Source organism: Mixophyes fleayi, chromosome 4 (genome assembly GCF_038048845.1).
Source record: "Mixophyes fleayi isolate aMixFle1 chromosome 4, aMixFle1.hap1, whole genome shotgun sequence".
Lineage (NCBI taxonomy): Eukaryota > Metazoa > Chordata > Amphibia > Anura > Limnodynastidae > Mixophyes > Mixophyes fleayi.
Window position 1 is genome coordinate 70,332,989 of NC_134405.1, and position 18,642 is coordinate 70,351,630.

The 18,642-nt window shown below is 40.6% G+C and overlaps 1 protein-coding gene across 1 annotated transcript; it reads left to right on the top strand.

Moving 5' to 3' along the window:
* The first annotated feature begins 7,487 nt into the window (after positions 1 to 7,487).
* On the top strand, positions 7,488 to 13,848 carry LOC142150712 (gastrokine-2-like). The gene is made up of 6 exons (XM_075205909.1): positions 7,488 to 7,499; positions 8,786 to 8,839; positions 10,192 to 10,323; positions 11,658 to 11,768; positions 12,887 to 13,025; positions 13,590 to 13,848. Exons 1-6 carry the CDS (start codon positions 7,488 to 7,490, stop codon positions 13,679 to 13,681), a joined length of 540 nt encoding a protein of 179 aa, XP_075062010.1. The 3' UTR covers positions 13,682 to 13,848.
* Positions 13,849 to 18,642: the final 4,794 nt, after the last annotated feature.

The following is an 18,642-nucleotide window of genomic DNA, read 5'->3' on the forward strand; positions in this document are numbered from 1 at the left end:
CACATACAGATATCCAAACTGATGACATCAATAAATAAGCTGCTAAAAAGTGAGAAGTATTGTTAAACAACATGAGGTTGGATAGGAAATAAGGACTCACATATTAGATAAGGAGGTACAGTAATAGAAAGTAGAGATGAGCGCACTCGGATTTTGTGAATCCGAGCCCACCCGAACCTTTCCGATCCGAGTCGGATCCGAGACAGATCCGGGTATTGGCGCCAAATGAAAACTTGAAACCGAGGCTCTGAGTCATAATCCCGCTGTCGGATCTCGCGATACTCGGATCCTATAAATTCCCCGCTAGTCACCGCCATCTTCACTCGGGCATTGATCAGGGTAGAGGGAGGGTGTGTTAGGTGGTCCTCTGTCCTGGTAGATCTCGTGCTGTGCTGTTTAGTTCTGTGCTGTGAAGTTTAGTTCTGTGCTGTGCTGTGCTGTTTAGTTCTGTGCTGTGCTGTGTTCTGCAGTATCAGTCCAGTAGTGCTGTGTGCTGTGCTCTGTCAATTTTGAGTTCAGTGGTGCTGCTGGGTCCTGTGCTGTGTCCTGTTCAGTCCAGTGGTCCAGTGGTCCTGTGTCCTGTGCTTCTAAGGGCATAGTTATTTCCCCATTATTCCCAAGTGTTTAAAAAATTAAAAAGAATTTATAAAAAAAAATACAAAAAAATAATTAAAAAAAAAATTAATTACAACAAAATTTGCAAAACCAATCCTGCAGTATAAGCCCATTGGTACTGCAATATTACCAATTTCACACATTCAACAGTAAAAGTCCAGTGGTGCTGTGTGCTGTGCTCTGTCAATTTTGAGTTCAGTGGTGCTGCTGGGTCCTGTGCTGTGTCCTGTTAAGTCCAGTGGTCCAGTGGTCCTGTGTCCTGTGCTTCTAAGGGTATAGTTATTTCCCCATTATTCCCAAGTGTTTAAAAAATTAAAAAGAAGTTATAAAAAAAAATACAAAAAAATAATTAAAATAAAATTAATTACAACAAAATTTGCAAAACCAATCCTGCAGTATAAGCCCATTGGTACTGCAATATTACCAAGTTCACACATTCAACAGTAAAAGTCCAGTGGTGCTGTGTGCTGTGCTTTGTCAATTTTGAGTTCAGTGGTGCTGCTGGGTCCTGTGCTGTGTCCTGTTCAGTCCAGTGGTCCAGTGGTCCTGTGTCCTGTGCTTCTAAGGGCATAGTTATTTCCCCATTATTCCCAAGTGTTTAAAAAATTAAAAAAAAGTTATAAAAAAAAATACAAATAAATAATGAAAAAAAAAATTAATTACAACAAAATTTGCAAAACCAATCCTGCAGTATAAATCCATTGGTACTGTCTGCAATATTACCAGGTTCACACATTCTGCAGTATCTTGTGCTACATATAATGGAGACCAAAAATTTGGAGGATAAAGTAGGGAAAGATCCAGACCCACTTCCTCCTAATGCTGAAGCTGCTGCCACTAGTCATGACATAGACGATGAAATGCCATCAACGTCGTTTTCCAAGCCCGATGCCCAATCTCCTAGTACAGGGCATGTAAAATCCAGAAAGCCCAAGTTCTCAAAAAAAAGCAAAAAGAGAAACTTAAAATCATCTGAGGAGAAAAGTAAAGTTGGCAATATGCCATTTACGTCACGTAGTGGCAAGGAACTGCTTAGGCCCTTGGCCCGTGTTCATGACTAGTGGTCCATCTTCACCCAAGGATCTTAGCCCTTCTCCTCCTCCCCCCCCTACAAAAATTGAAGAGAGTTATGCTGTCAGCAACAAAACAGCAAACAACTCTGCCTTCTAAAGAGAAATAATCACAAATCCCCAAGGCGAGTCCAAGGGTGTTGGTGGTTGTCAAGCCTGATCTTCCCATCAATGTACGGGAAGAGGTGGCTCGGGAGGAGGCTATTGATGATGTAGCTGGCGCTGTGGAGGAACTTGATGATGAGGATGGTGATGTGGTTATTGTAAATGAGGCACCAGGGGGGGGAAACAGCTGATGTCCATGGGATGAAAAAGCCCATCGTCATGCCTGGTCAGAAGACCAAAAAATGCACCTCTTCGGTCTGGAGTTATCTTTATCCAAATCCGGACAACCAATGTATGGCCATATGTAGCTTATGTAAAGCTCAAATAAGCAGGGGTAAGGATCTTGCCCACCTAGGGACATCCTCCCTTATACGTCACCTGAATAACCTTCATAGTTCAGTGGTTAGTTCAGGAACTGGGGCTAGGACCGTCATCGGTACAGGGACACCTAAATCCCGTGGTCCAGTTGGATACACACCAGCAACACCCTCCTCGTCAACTTCCTCCACGATCTCCATCAGATTGAGTCCTGCAGCCCAAGTCAGCAGCCAGACTGAGTCCTCTCCAATACGGGATTCATCCGAGGAATCCTGCAGCGGTACGCCTACTACTGCCACTGCTGCTGTTGCTGCTGTTAGTCGGTCATCTTCCCAGAGGGGAAGTCGTAAGACCGCCAAGTCTTTCACAAAACAATTGACCGTCCAACAGTCGTTTGCCATGACCACAAAATACGATAGTAGTCATCCTATTGCAAAGCGTATAACTGCGGCTGTAACTGCAATGTTAGTGTTAGACGTGCGCCCGGTGTCCGCCATCAGTGGAGTGGCATTTAGAGGGTTGATGGAGGTATTGTGTCCCCGGTACCAAATCCCGTCGAGATTCCACTTCACTAGGCAGGCGATACCAAAAATGTACAGAGAAGTACGATCAAGTGTCCTCAGTGCTCTGAAATATGCGGTTGTACCCACTGTCCACTTAACCACGGACATGTGGACAAGTGGTTCTGGGCAAACGAAGGACTATATGACTGTGACAGCCCACTAGGTAGATGCATCCCCTTCCGCAGCAACAGCAACAGCTGCATCAGTAGCAGCATCTACAAAATGGCTGCTCGTGCAAAGGCAGGCAACATTGTGTATTACAGGCTTTAATAAGAGGCACAACGCTGACAACATATTAGAGAAACTGAGGGAAATTATCTCCCAGTGGCTTACCCCACTTAGACTCTCATGGGGATTTGTGGTGTCAGACAATGCCAGTAACATTGTGCGGGCATTAAATATGGGCAATTTCCAGCACGTTCCATGTTTTGCACACACCATTAATTTGGTGGTGCAGCATTACCTCAAGAGTGACAGGGGTGTGCAGGAGATGCTTGCGGTGGGGCGCAAAATTGCTGGACACTTTCGGCATTCAGCCAGTGCCTACCGCAGACTAGAGGCACATCAAAAAAGCATGAACCTGCCCTGCCATCACCTCAAACAAGAGGTTGTGATGCGCTGGAACTCCACCCTCTATATGCTGCAGAGGATGGAGGAGCAGCAAAAGGCCATTCAGGCCTACACAGCCACCTACGACATAGGCAAAGGAGTGGAGATGCGCCTGAGTCAAGCGCAGTGGAGACTGATTTCTGTGTTGTGCAAGGTTCTCCAGCCGTTTGAACTTGCCACACGAGAAGTCAGTTCCGACACTGCCAGCTTGAGTCAGGTCATTCCCCTGATCATGCTGTTGCAGAAGCAGCAGGAGAAAGTGAGGGAGGAGCTGGTAAAGCATTGCGATCCAACAAAGCATGTAGCTCTTGTGGATGAAGCCCTTCGTACGCTTTGCCAGGATCCGAGGGTGGTCACTCTTTTAAAGTCAGAGGAATACATTCTGGCCACCGTGCTCGATCCTCGGTTTAAAGCGTATGTTGTGTCTCTGTTTCCGGCGGACACAAGTCTACAGCGGTGCAAAGACCTACTGGTCAGGAGATTGTCCTCTGAAGAGGACCGTGACATGCCAACAGCTCCACCCTCATTTTCTTCCACATCTATGGCTGCGAGGAAAAAGCTCAGTTCTCCTAAAAGAGCCGCTGGCAGGGATGCTGATAACATCTGGTCCGGACTGAAGGACCTGCCAACCATTTCAGACATGTCTACTGTCGCTGCATTGGATGCTGTCACAATTGAAAAAATGGTGGAGGATTATTTTGCTGACACCATCCAAATAGACATGTCAGACAGTCCATATTGTTACTGGCAGGAAAAAAAGGCAGTTTGGAAGCCCCTGTACAAACTGGCTCTATTTTACCTGAGTTGTCCCCACTCCAGTGTGTACTCGGAAAGACTTTTTAGTGCAGCGGGGAACCTGGTCAGTGAGCAGCGAAGGAGGTTGCTTCCTCACAACGTTGAAAAAATGATGTTTATAAAAATGAATAATCAATTCCTCAATGAAGTACAGCACTGCCCTCCAGATAGTACAGAGGGACCTGTGGTTGTGGAGTCCAGCGGGGACGAATTGATAATGTGTGAGGAGGAGGAAGTACACACTGTAGGGGGAGAGGAATCAGAGGTTGAGGATGAGGACGACATCTTTCCTCAGTAGAGCCTGTTTAGTTTGTACAGGGAGAGATGAATTGTTATTTTGGTGTGGGGGCCCAAACAAACCAATCATTTCAGCCACAGTTGTTTGGTAGGCCCTGTCGCTGAAATGATTGGTTTGTTAAAGTGTGCATGTCCTATTTCAACAACATAAGGGTGGGTGGGAGGGACCAAGGACAATTCCATCTTGCAACTATTTTTTGGGCATTATGTGACCATTCAACAGTCGTTTGCCATGTTCAAAAAGTAAAAGAAAATGTCAACAAATTACAAAAATTTAATCAAAAGTTAAATGCCCTGTCATTATTTAAAACAAGAGGGTTTGACGTGCTAGAATTAGTGTAGTGTTAATATGTTATAAACACTACACTTGGAACTTGGAGGAGGTATTGTGGGCCAGGTATCAAATTTAGTGCCGGGGCCACCCCACTACACAGTCCAGATTTTCTTTTTTGGAAATTCAGACCCGTGGAGGGTTTTTTATTAATTATATTGTGGTGACCACTCCTCTACGCAGTCCAGATACATTTATTGGTGTGATTCATACAAGTTCAGGGTTTTTAAATTATAATGTGGTGACCCACTCCTCTACGCAGTCCAGGTACATTTTATGGTGCGATTCATACCAGTTGATGGTTTTCTTATTATATATATTGTGGTGACCCACTCCTCTACGCAGTCCAGGTACATTATTGGTGCGAATCATACAAGTTCAGGGTTTTTAATTTATATTGTGGTGACCCACTCCTCTACGCAGTCCAGGTACATTATTCGGTGTGATTCATACCTGTTGATAGTTTTCTTATTATATATATTGTGGTTACCCACTCCTCTACGCAGTCCAGGTACATTATTGGTGCGAATCATACAAGTTCAGGATTTTTAATTTATATTGTGGTGACCCACTCCTCTACGCAGTCCAGGTACATTATTCGGTGCGATTCATACCAGTTGATGGTTTTCTTATTATATATATTGTGGTGACCCACTCCTCTACGCAGTCCAGGTACATTATTGGTGCGAATCATACAAGTTCAGGGTTTTTAATTTATATTGTGGTGACCCACTCCTCTACGCAGTCCAGGTACATTATTCGGTGCGATTCATACCAGTTGCTGGTTTTCTTATTATATATATTGTGGTGACCCACTCCTCTACGCAGTCCAGGTACATTATTGGTGCGAATCATACAAGTTCAGGGTTTTTAATTTATATTGTGGTGACCCACTCCTCTACGCAGTCCAGGTACATTTATTGGTGCGATTAAGACCAGTTGGTTTTCTTATTATATTGTGGGGACCACTCCTCTACGCAGTCCAGAAAGATGCCTCGTTGCTACGTTTTGGACTAATAACTATATTGTGAGGTGTTCAGAATACACTGTAAATTAGTGGAAATGATTGTTATTGAATGTTATTGAGGTTAATAATAGCGCAGGAGTGAAAATAAGCCCAAAAACTTGATTTTTGAACTTTTTATGCTTTTTTCAAAAAAAATCTGAATCCAAAACCTTAAATCCGAACCAAAACCTTTCGGCAGGTGTTTTGCGAAACAAATCCGAACCCAAAACATCGCGAAAATCCGAATCCAAAACACAAAACACGAGACACCAAAAGTCGCCGGTGCACATCCCTAATACAAAGTGAGTGAAATGCTAGTGCTACCAACAACAAAGGGAAAAAAAATGTTCCCCTTGCTTCAAAACTGTTCCCCAAACATATATTTCATATTCTATTGAGTAGTGAGAGTATAAAATGAGTGTGCTGCAAATAATTATTTATAACTGTAGAAAGCATCAACTCACAGTGTCATACTGCCATTACTGCACTCACAGTGTCATACTGCCATTACTGCACTCACAGTGTCATACTGCCATTACTGCACTCACAGTATCACACTGCCATTACTGCACTCACAATGTCAAACTGCCACTACTGCACTCACAGTGTCACACTGCCATTACTGTACTCACAGTGTCACACTGCCATTATTGCACTGTCAATGTCACACTGTCACTACTGCACTCACAGTGTCATACTGCCATTACTGCACTCACAGTGTCACACTGCCATTACTGCACTCACAATGTCAAACTGCCACTACTGCACTCACAGTGTCACACTGCCATTACTGCACTCACAGTGTCACACTGCCATTATTGCACTGTCAATGTCACACTGTCACTACTGCACTCACAGTGTCACACTGCCATTACTGCACTCACAGTGTCACACTGCCATTACTGCACTGTCAGTGTCACACTGCCATTACTGCACTGTCAATGTCACACTGCCATTACTGCACTCACAGTGTCACACTGCCATTACTGCACTCACAGTGTCACACTGCCAATACTGCACTTCACGTCTTGAATATACATTGGATTCTATTAAATTGTTTAACATATAGAACCCTTAGTTTACCACCATAAATGCCACATACAGTGGAAATGACTACAAATCACATTGTCTGACAAAAATTTTCCAGAGGAAGTGGTAATGGCAAATAGTAAACTATAATTCTAGTCTACGGGGGGATTCTACACACCGGAAGTCCTCCTTTATTTCCCTGTGCTACTACCACATATGGGGGTATTTCAATTGCACAATTGGTTTATTAGTGATCTTGAATATCAGTTGTCAAAACACATATGACTACAGTATGTTGCTAGATGTGTTATATTAAACAAGTATTGATTGGATTCCAGGTAGTATAATAGATATTAATTATTTATGGGTTTGCAGTACTATATTGTGATTCATATCTTTACTTTTTGGGCCATTACCTACAGTCATCATTCTCCATAACACATTTTTCTTCTCTTTAATTAAACACTAATTTCCCCTGTCATTTCCACTCCCTTGCTCTGTCCACGATTTGTTTATTTTTTGCCTAGTTTTTCAGATGCAAGTCTCTCAAGGGAAAGGGTCACAAGAGTGGAATATTAAACCGATCCTATTTAACAAACATGTATCACCTACGCGTAGGGTTTACTCTGGTGTATCACTGATTGGAACGCTCAGTCTTATCTCACACCATTGTTCCGTGGTTCTGGCTGGAACATATAAATGGGCTGAGCACGACTACACAACTCACAACTCTCAATATACTCTCAACAATGGGCACAATGGTGAGTGGCTGCAGTAATTATATGTATTTGTACGTTGCATATCTGTATTCATAAACAGACAATGTTTTCATGTCATCTGGCAGAATTAGTCAATAGTATGCTGGGGTCTAGATGAACACAATGGTGCTATGATTGACTAAAGTAGATAAATTAAAGTTAATCTGTTGAATTTCTGTTTGAAAGCAATCTAATGTGTTGCATGTACTCCAGATAATGTGATATGATACAACCCTATAAACATGTTATTTTATTGCTAGGTGACCATATACTCTATTTAATGGGGTTATCTTCCATCCAATCATTTATCGCCTTTCTGCAACTCTTACTAAATGCATTGCTTTCTTATATTGGTTTCCTTCTGGGTTGTTCTAACTTCTTTATATGGTCAAGTAGAGTTACGTATTTGTGTTGCCATAGGATATTACAAAGCTCTGGTGTGCTCTATGCATTGGATTTGATTGTATTGAAATGTGTCAGCTATGTGTCGTATCCAAGGAAGATGAAAATAAACACTTTTACTGATGATATGAAAACATGGTTGATAGCAATATGGAAACCATGCAAACAAAGGAATGCATTTAGCAAACTTTGCACACGACATGTGCAAACCTTTATCTCAAAGTTATCTGAAGGTGGATATGCTCTTTACAATAGAGCTAATTTTCTGAATGTGTCAGCAGTACATATATAATTACCTAGATATTAGATTAAGAAATGATTACTATTTAACCTATTCTCCTGTTTATTCTGTTGCCATGGCAGGAGTTTGGCAACCTACAACTTCCCAGCTATTGTAGAGCTACAGTTCCAGGGTTTCCAAATAGCCTGAGGCTGGCAGGGCATCCTGGCACTTGGGGTTTTCATAACAACTGGAGGTTGGATAAATCTGCTCCTCTTCCCCCTAATTTCCAGTACAACTCCAGGGCACTCAATGCAAAGTAGAGAAATGGGACAAATTCAGCACAGTGGGGTCAGGGCTATGATGTCGCACATTACCACTTCAATAGAAAGATTAGTCAAGTATACTATAACATGACAGATGCACCTATGTGCCATAACTATTGGGAACGGTCAAAAAGAGAAAACAAAATGCAATAGCAGCAATGCCCCACTTGGCTCAGAGAAAGAGTAAAGCATACATAAATGGTGTATATTACCCATCCAGCATATGTCATCTCACATTATTCTGGGAAAGTACTGAGAATATACATATATGTATTTGTGAATATTAGTTCTTATCTAGAGAAATACATTTCATTAAATTGTTTAATTGCTTTATTTCTTAGCTTCTGCTCCTGGGTTTGTTGGCAGTCTTCATAATTCCGTTACAGGGAGATGAGGTAAGAGATTGCAATTGTTATTAATCCTCAAGAGGTGTGAACATTTTTACAAAGCATTCATATCCTAAGCAGTTTATACAGTGCATACATGTACAATAGGAGCCTATACACATACTTAAAATGTTTACAATTATAGGGAAATTACTTTTAAGTTGTTTTTATTCTTATATACTCAAATTGTATTAGACATAATGGGACTCATTTAGAGATGGACGCTTTTGCACACGGAAGGAACATAGGAAAGGATGCATGTAAAAAAAAACGTCCGTAGACGTATCTATGTCTCAAGATGCATTCAACATAAAAACAGTAGTATTTGAACCTGGCGTACATCATGCACACAACTGTGTATAACTGACAGTGTTCGTATTAAATGCTAAAGTCACATTTTCCATATAATTAAATATAAACATTCCCATATGCATATCTTACCTTTTATTTATCCAATGAACAATAGTCCAAATGGAAGTTACAAATGAGTAATCCTAATAGGTGACCATGATTTAATAGCTATTATGCTAGTGATTTAAGTACTGTCAGCGGGAAGGGTTAATACACAATCAGCCAATCAGAAGCAGCTTGATAGTACATCATCATCATCATGTATTGTTGCCTCAGACTTCCATACCTGCAAGAGATACGCCTGAGTACACCTGGAAATGAGTCCATGTCTAAGTATGAAATTACAGTGAATATGGCTTTACCGTATTCAGCTTATGTTTGCCCACCTCCATTCCGCCTCACCAGATACGCAAAAATCTACATACGTATGCCAACTCTAAATTAAAATGATGACTTACTTGGAGTCCTGCGTTTCATCTGCTCTTAAGGTCCCCTCTGTCCTCTGCAGTTTAGTGATGGTCTCCTCACTCCCTCCATGCTGAGATTTTCCATATAGATTTTCCATCTTTTTAAACGACAACAGTCTGCTGGTGGGAATGAGAAGAGCTTCATTAGACGGTGGACCCTATTAAAGATATATTATAAAACAAATTACAAACATGATGCTCAAAAGCAACGTTTAGGTAACAATAGAGTTATACTTAAAGCCAGTTGTAGCATACATTACATATATATATTATTATTATTATCATTTTTATTACAGTAATCTAATATATATAGAAATAATGTATGGATTTATATAAAGTCAATAAAGTAACTTTCCTATTGTGTTCCTTGCAACAAATATGTTGGGGGCCCATTAAGGCTTGGGGCGCAACCAAAAATCCTCTGGTGTTTCAATGGCCACATTAAGCCTGTATCTGTCTAAGCAGAGCAGTGTCACTCTTATTTTACATCCACTAAATGCTCATGATTGACATCTGATTCAGCACTTCAAATGTGTCTTACAGTCCTTCCAATACATGAACACAGGATACAATGGCGAGAGGGTGTACCACACTGTGACCATTAATGAACATGTCGCTGTGTTTAATGTCTACTCTGGAAGACAAACATCCAATGCTGTCTTTGATTACAAGCAGGTAGGTGACGGGACCCCTTATATCACCATCTACTTCAGCAATGTAGTACACAGATTTAGCGTTAGAAGCAAAACCAGCTCAAAGGTGCAACTTTAAACCTTGGAAAAACCATATTGCTCTGCAAGGGAAGGCGGCAAATTTAACATGTGTGGGCAGATTTAGAATTGGAAAAGGAGGGGGCACATCCGAGCTCAGCTCTAAAATTGTGCTGTTAAAATAATGCTGGCCAGTATTGATGAGCTACATGCTAAAGCAGCCAGTATGTTCCCTGCATGCAAAGAAAATGTATTTGCACCCCTTTATATCACAAAATGCTTTGCCCAGGTGCAAATCTGATCCCTTTAGCTGGATTTGCTCTTAGTTCTAAATGATTTCTGTAGTGGGAATATATCAGCTGTCTCTAGGTTATGGCTTTCATTGACAATAGTATAGTGGGTTTTCTTGCTTTCTTTAGTTCTATGATGACTTGAATTTGCTTCTTTACAAGCCAGAGTTGTTTATTTGTGGTACTCTTTAATAAGACACAATAAGTCTCTCTGAACACACCATATAGAAATGCAGTGTGTGGATAGGTAGGTCCATGCCATAGTCACTCATATGTCAGCATCCGCAGCTTTTTGCTCTGTTTCAGGACACTGTCTTAAGATGTGGGAGGAGCGGTATGTAGTGTAGTTGGCAGATTATGCTGTTTTTAAAAATACCCTCATGTCACTCCGGGCAGGGGCGGATCTAGGCAACTGCTCTACCCGGGGCGATTTTAGGGGGGCGATTTAGGCCCCGCCCCCTTTCTAATTTCTAAAGCTGCTGACGGCTGCACAGTATGTGCAGGTCCGTTCAGCATTGGCAGTGTGCTGTCCCGCTGCTCTGATTGTGTTTAAAACACAATCAGAGCAGCCGGGCAGCATACTGTCAATGCTGAACGGACCTGCACAGTGTGCAGCCGTCAGCAGCAAGCCCCTGCTAGGGGGGGCGATCGCCCCAATCGCCCCCCCCTGGATCCGCCACTGACTCCGGTTACACTGAACAATCTAGTTTACATTCCCAGGTCATTTCTGAAAATATCAGTCTTGGGGTGAGTGGCCCTGAGAATTACTGTAATTTAATCAGTGGCGGAACTACCATTGGTGCAGCAGATGCGGTGCACCGGGGCCCATGGAGATAATGGGGCATTGGGGCGCACAGCTCTAAGCTCCACCTCTGAATATAGTCCTCTTCGTGTGACAAGTTTCAACAATTATTTTCAGTCACCAACATACATTACTTCAGAGAGGACTTTTTAAGGATCATGCTTAAAGTGTAAACTCTTAATGATACATCTTCTTGTCTTCTCCCAGAACATAGTAGCCTACCACATGCCATACAGAGGGATCTGTGTCGTAGCACACATGGATATTGACAAATTCCCAGGACTTGGACGTCTTGAGGAGCTAATTCACACCAAGAGGGTAAATGTCTTGTTGTGTAAGATAAATAATGATTCATGTTAATCTGTATTAACCCTACTTTATCATCAGATACTTGGTGGTGACAACCTATCAGTCAATACAAGATTTTATACATTGGTCTGTGGCAGTCAGGTCGAAGCACTCACTGCCTACTTTTGTATGTGTATTGTCATTTTCCAGCTTTTATACCACTGCGCCAGGCTCTCCGAGTCAAGATGACATTTCTGTAATGGAGCTTATTTGTGCTCTGGGTGACGGGACGATTATAGTAGAGGGAAGTGTACTTTACAGATAGTGAAAGTCAAAATTGATTTAAAAAGAGCAATTTCTTGCACACAAGACCCCCCTTTAGTATGTGGTGCATTAATATATATACAATCATTCAAGAAGGTATAATTTTCTAGCATCATAAGTGATCTTAATAACCACTTGGCACTAATTTCTGAAAAACAGAACATTTAAGGTGCACTTGACTAGGGTCAAAATAACTTTGTATAGTTGATCTTCTGCATATGAGTGTGTTCCCTGTTTTAAAGTGGGTGGAGTTAGACCAACCTGTAGCCAAATAGATTATGGGAGAGCTGAAAATGAGTGTGATAATCTTGTGGGAGGCAGCGATCTGTTCAAGCTTGAGCTGCCTGTAGTTGAAGGATCCCCAGCAGCACAGAGTTAGGACTTGAAGCTCCTTTCAAACTATTATGGGATTATTGTGTTATCAAAAGCTCCTCTATATCAAACATAAATTCATATACCACACAAAGAGGAGTTGCACCTATGTAATACATGCCTGCAAGGACTTTTGGGGATGCCGTTACTTCAAGTGTCAGACTTATCCCATTTAATTTTAATGTTTGAACTACACTGATGTATGTGATGCTACTGTTTTATAATAGGTGCTGATATAGAACAAGTAGTTGAAAAAAATAGTGTAACAGTTGTAACTAAAGCCCACTCCAGGGTAGTGATAACTATCTTAGCTGTTTTTGCAGTCTGGTGTTGACTCTCATTACAGCTCCTTTTGATATCTTTTGCACTGCAATGTCAGTTCTTAAATAACCTCCCATATAATTAAATAATGGTGAAATTAGCAATGTTCATGTTATCTTTCCCTATCATAGGAGAAGAAGAAGGAGCTGGAGGACCTGGTAAAGCATTACGTTGTCACCAACCAGCAAGTGAGCGACCTCTCCCAGTTTGGTAACGCTGTGGAAGGACTGTGCTGGGGAATTCCAACCTACTGGGCCCAGGAGAACGCCAGTGAGTGGACTCTCCTTACAGGAGCTATGAAACTTACAGCATTGTTTCAGAATTCATTAGCACAGCTACATGTAGTGGGTCTTGCTGCGGATAATATATTCTGCCATGGGACCCGGGTTGTTGTTTTTGCCATAGAACACATACATTTTCACGTCTAATTACCTATTGTCACAGTTCCCAAATGTCTGCTCCCAACCACTTTGCTTTTTATTTTACCCATCACCCCAAGAGCATTAAAGCACAATAGGCTCCTCACCCCAAGTTCTTTCCAATACACAGAAAGAGGCTCTCTTTAGTGAGCATGCACAGCAAACCCACTCATTCCCTTATTTAATTTACTTCTTTAAAAAACAATGTTTTTGCAAATGTACATATATATATATATATATATATATATATATATATATATATATACACACACATATATATAAGTGTTATAAGATGGGGTGCCTACTTCCCCATCCATACCTGTAATAATATGTTAATGTTCCCTGTATGTATTAATGTTCAATACCTTGCAATAGACAACCTGAATGGTGATTGAATAATGCTTCCTTTTCACAGGCCCAAGGGGAACTCCAGGAGCTGAAGGCTGTGCAAGAATTCACTTACTCTTCATCCACGTTGGGCTGTGCGCAGGTTTCCACCTCTTCTAATCTCTCCAATGTTGGCAAACTCTTTGGTGCTGTCCACACTAACAAGCACATATATACACAGTGAGTTTCCACTGGACTTATCTGCTCACCGTCCCTGGTTTTCTGCCTGCAGTATGTTTACAATAATCAGAATGTTTCCATAACCAGTAATCTATGCTGTCCAATAAATATTCCAGAAATACACCAGCAATCACTACAAATCAATAAATATATATATACAAGTCACAGCGGCTTACTGTATCACAATTCCATTATCAGACACTGTATATATATACTTTTACTTTTTCTATAAATGTTGAGTAAATATATGGGCATAAATACAATAGATAATAAAGCGCGTAACTCTGAGAAGATAAACAAGTTCCAATTCAAATAATGTCCTTTGGAAGGAGTAGGTATCCTATGTTCAGGAGGCTGCCAAATTCCCACAAAGCCAGATGGTGGACTGGAATAAATCTAAAACAAAATACCACTTATTTTGTTTTAAATATATGGGCATGTCTGCAGTCTGCAACAATAGAAGTATCATTCATGAGCACCGTAGAGGACATTGCCAAACCTTGGTCACGAAATCATGAGAGATATCAGAATACTGCATATTACCCTATAACAACTTTTAAACAAAGTATACCAAGAGGGTGTCGTTGATTTACTAAAGAAGAAAATGTCTACAATTTATACAAATACATTGTCACATAACGCGCTTACTGGCATGACTTGCGTGTGACATATGGTTAATCACAACAAAACCATTTGGTTTGTCTAAAAATTACAAATATCCCCCTTTAACTATACCTCAAAATGCCACCTTCAAGATGTTTTGTCAAAGCTAACACTTTGCAGGGGTTCTTTGTTTCTCCAGGTCTTATATTCAACTAAAAGCAAAATTTAAATTAACCAGACTTATCAGAAACCATTTAGTTCCATATATTGCAGTTAGGTAGCATTAGAAAAACTGAGCTAACAAGCATGTAAATTCTTTAAGAACACAAAGACAAAACATTATTAAACGGAGTTTTAATATGACAAAAATGTCACAATGCTGAAGGTATCTAATAAAACGACATACAGTAAAATGCAATTATGCAAACATGTATCTTTAAATAAAAGGAAGAAAAGCAAAAAAACAGAATAACTCACATAATTTCTTGATTTCTGTGCTGGAGCAAGCAGAAATATGGGTCAAATCCTCAATAGCACATTGAATGCATACTGACTTTTTAAACAGCCCACAGCCATTCTCCCTGAGGTCACCAGAAGAGGGCTGTGTAGATGTTAATGGGGTTTTACGATAGGCTTTCATGACTTCCACTACACATCATCATCATCATCTATTTTTATAGTGCCACTAATTCCACAGCGTTGTACAGAGAACTCACTCACAACAATCCCTACCCCATTGGGGCTTACAATCTAAATTCCCTAACATATGTACACAGACAGACAGACTATGTTCAGTTTGTTAGCAGCCAATTAACCTACCAATATGTTTTTGGAGTGGGGGGGAACCGGAGCACCCGGAGGAAACCCACGCAAACACGGAGAGAACATACAAACTCCACACAGATAAGGCCATGGTTGGGAATCAAACTCATGATCCCCGTGCTGTAAGACAGAAGTGCTAACCACTGAGCCACCGTGTGATAGGGAATTCTTAAAATAGAATGTCTATTTGCCCATACATCATATAAATATAATGTTACAATCAATCAACCAGTCACAATTTTACACAAAGATACATATGCTGGTCTCCGAGAACTAATTTTCTGTTTTCAATTCAAGCTTTGCTGGACTAAGGCATTTGCTCCCTGGTCTGTACCCCAGCAGTCAAGTAAGGATCACTGCAACACACTAAAACTGGTAGAGGCAATTAAAAATATCTAAGGTGTATATATAGATTTACAAAACCAAAATCTACTTTTTTAACAGTAGCTGATAGAAAACATTAACTTTAAAGATAAATGCTGGCCTTTCAATCATCATCAACACCATTTATTTATATAGCGCCACTAATTCCGCAGCGCTGTACAGAGAACTCACTCACATCAGTCCCTGTCCCATTGGGGCTTACAGTCTAAATTCAAAGATATGAAGAAACTGAACAATAAAGGAACATTCTACTGAAAAAATTACATTTATACAATGTACAGCTATGGAATCTTTTATCTAGTAAGTCATCTTCCATAAGGTCAGCAATGCATAAAAAGTTCTATGATAAAATGTAATGTAATGTATGATAAAATGAAAGTCCTTTGATAAAGTGTAATGCATAGAGATTTACAGAAGATGGTGCTATAGTACACAAAAAGATGATTTATATTCTTTAAGCAAATTGTAGCTACCAATTTCTTGTAGGGAAATATATGAGTTTCTGTTATAGAACATACACTATTGACTTCCGTTTAAAAGAAACATTTTGATTAGGAAATCTAAAATTTAGATCATATTAATTAATATAATGATAACTCTAATATCTTCCTATAAAATTACACTGTTGCTTTTAGACTACCACTAATAAAGTACCACTCTTATGTGTTTAAGATAGGAATTTAGGTTATGTATATGCACACCAAGATGCTTTAACATATAGGTTTTTGCATACCATAAACTTGTCCTCACACCTTGGGAGGCGGAATGGGGGAGGAGACAGGAATGGTCAAGCAGTGAGTACAGAGGAGACATGGTCAGTATTGTGTGACATAATTAGACATTGGTGCTTAAACAGATATCCCTCTTATGGGATGATGCTGACCATCGCTTCTGATTGGCTGCCTGCATATTCACTCTCCAGCTGATAGTAATTAATTAGTGCAGCGGCTATACTATATAAAATCGCGGTTGTCTATTCGCATTGCTTATTTGTCATTTCCATTTGGAATACTGCGGAAAGAAGTATTGGATTTTTAAAGGGGTAAAAAATGGATGTGGGAGTGTTTGTATTTAATTACATTTTATATTGAAAATACAACTGTCACATTTATGAATAACTATGAAAACACTATTCTCTCTTGTGTATATGTCACTGTATTATGTTATTATATTGTATACAAATTAGAGATGGGCGGGCTCGATTCCCCGAGATCCGAATCCATTCGAATTTCGCCTACGCGAGGACCGAGCCGAGCAGGCTCGGTACTCTCCTGCCCATTCGGAATCGAAATCGAGGCAAAACGTCATCATGACGTATTCGTATTTCTGCGCTCGGTTCTTGTGAGATTTGAAAAGCATAAATACCAGCCTCCACAGCATTCCATCGCCATTTGACAGAGGGAGAGAGCAGGGTTAGGTCACAGGCTATATTAGCGCAGGGACAGAGCAATTCGTGTACACATAACTGTTTCTATACTAATCTATACAATTCTAATATTAATACCATTTGCAATTGTTAGAGCAGTAATAGAGGAGGATAGAAGATGTTTTTTTTTCTTTTTTTGGCACTGCTTTTGGGGTGTCTCATATTCCCCAGTGTTTTACACTAAATTTTTCTGGCTGTCAAAAAAAGTCATCTTTGTCAGCAATATCTATCTAATACAATATTTTTCACTACAAGTGATTTGGGGTGTCCAATATTCCCCAGTGTGTTACACTAATTTTTCTGGCTGTCAAAAAAATGTCATCTTTGTCAGCAATATCTATCTAATGCAATTTTTTTCACTACAAGTGATTTGGGGTGTCCAATATTCCCTAGTGTTTTACACTAACTTTTCTGGCTGTCAAAAAAAGTCATCTTTTTCAGCAATATCTATCTAATACAATATTTTTCACTACAAGTGATTTGGGCTCCTTAAAATGAATTCAAAGCAGTCCACATATGAGCAGAATCAGCAACCAAGTTCTGTCACCAGTCCTGATGCTAGTGTTCCGAGTATGTCATCTGGAAAAGGCGATGTCAAACTACACAGTCTTTTGAAATCAGGCAAAAAAACACACACCCAAAAAAATATTACCGTGTTGGAGCGCAAAAGAAGTGTATCTGAGGAAAAGTTAAGTGCCGATAAAAAAAAAATTGCCAACATGCCTTTCTACACACGCAGTGGCAAAGAGAGAATGAGGCCTTCACCTTTGTCTATTAGTGGCAGATCAAAAATTATGTTACCGAGCCTACAAGTGGTGCAAAACTACTGTTACGGGTCAAATCCGAGCTGCAAGATAACAGTACAGCAAAGGAGGGTAATGTTTGCTCTGAATCACAAATGAAACCAATCCCTGTGGAGAGTCCATCCAACAGTGGGATGTCTAATCGTGAACATTCTGTTAGTGTACCCATAAAGAGGGACCCTTTCAGCAGTTCTGCTGATGTGTGCCTGAACAGCCCTAGTGTAGCCGGTGATACACAAATTGAGGATGCCACTTTGGAAATAGAAGAGGATGAGGGGGAGATTTGTGGAGGTGACGAGGGTGCTAATGAGGATGTTGATGAGGATGAGGTTGTTTGTGTCAGTCCTGCACCAGTGGCAGCAGTTCTGGCACGTGACAAGAAAAAGGCTATAGTCATGCCAGGCCATAAAACAAAAACATCCACTTCTTCTGTGTGGAATTATATCAACATCATCATCAACATTTATTTATATAGCGCCAGCAAATTCCGTAGCGCTTTACAATTGGGAACAAACATTGATAAAACAATACTGGGTAATACATACAGACAGAGAGGTAAGAGAACCCTGCTTGCAAGCTTACAATCTATAGGATAATGGGAGTTAGAAACACAAGGGCATGTGCTACATCATATTGCACAATGGACCAGCTAGAACGCAAAGGTAAAAGTATTGAGTGGGGTGTGTGTGTTGCAGTGTTGGTCAGAGGGTTGTTGTCTTGCGTTAGCTGTGTAGAGGATGGTAATAGGGTAGTCTAGGGAAATTAAGATGGTGGCTGAGGAATATCATAACCTTGTCTGAAGAGGTGGGTTTTCTACCCCAATCCAGACAACAACTGTATAGCCATTTGTAGTGTATGTCAAG

Bases quoted from the DNA above. Each gene is read 5' to 3' on its own strand.
- LOC142150712 (XM_075205909.1), top strand. The intron at 11,769-12,886 runs GTAAATGTCTTG...TCCCTATCATAG, and splicing joins AGCTAATTCACACCAAGAGG to GAGAAGAAGAAGGAGCTGGA. The intron at 13,026-13,589 runs GTGAGTGGACTC...TCCTTTTCACAG, and splicing joins CTGGGCCCAGGAGAACGCCA to GCCCAAGGGGAACTCCAGGA.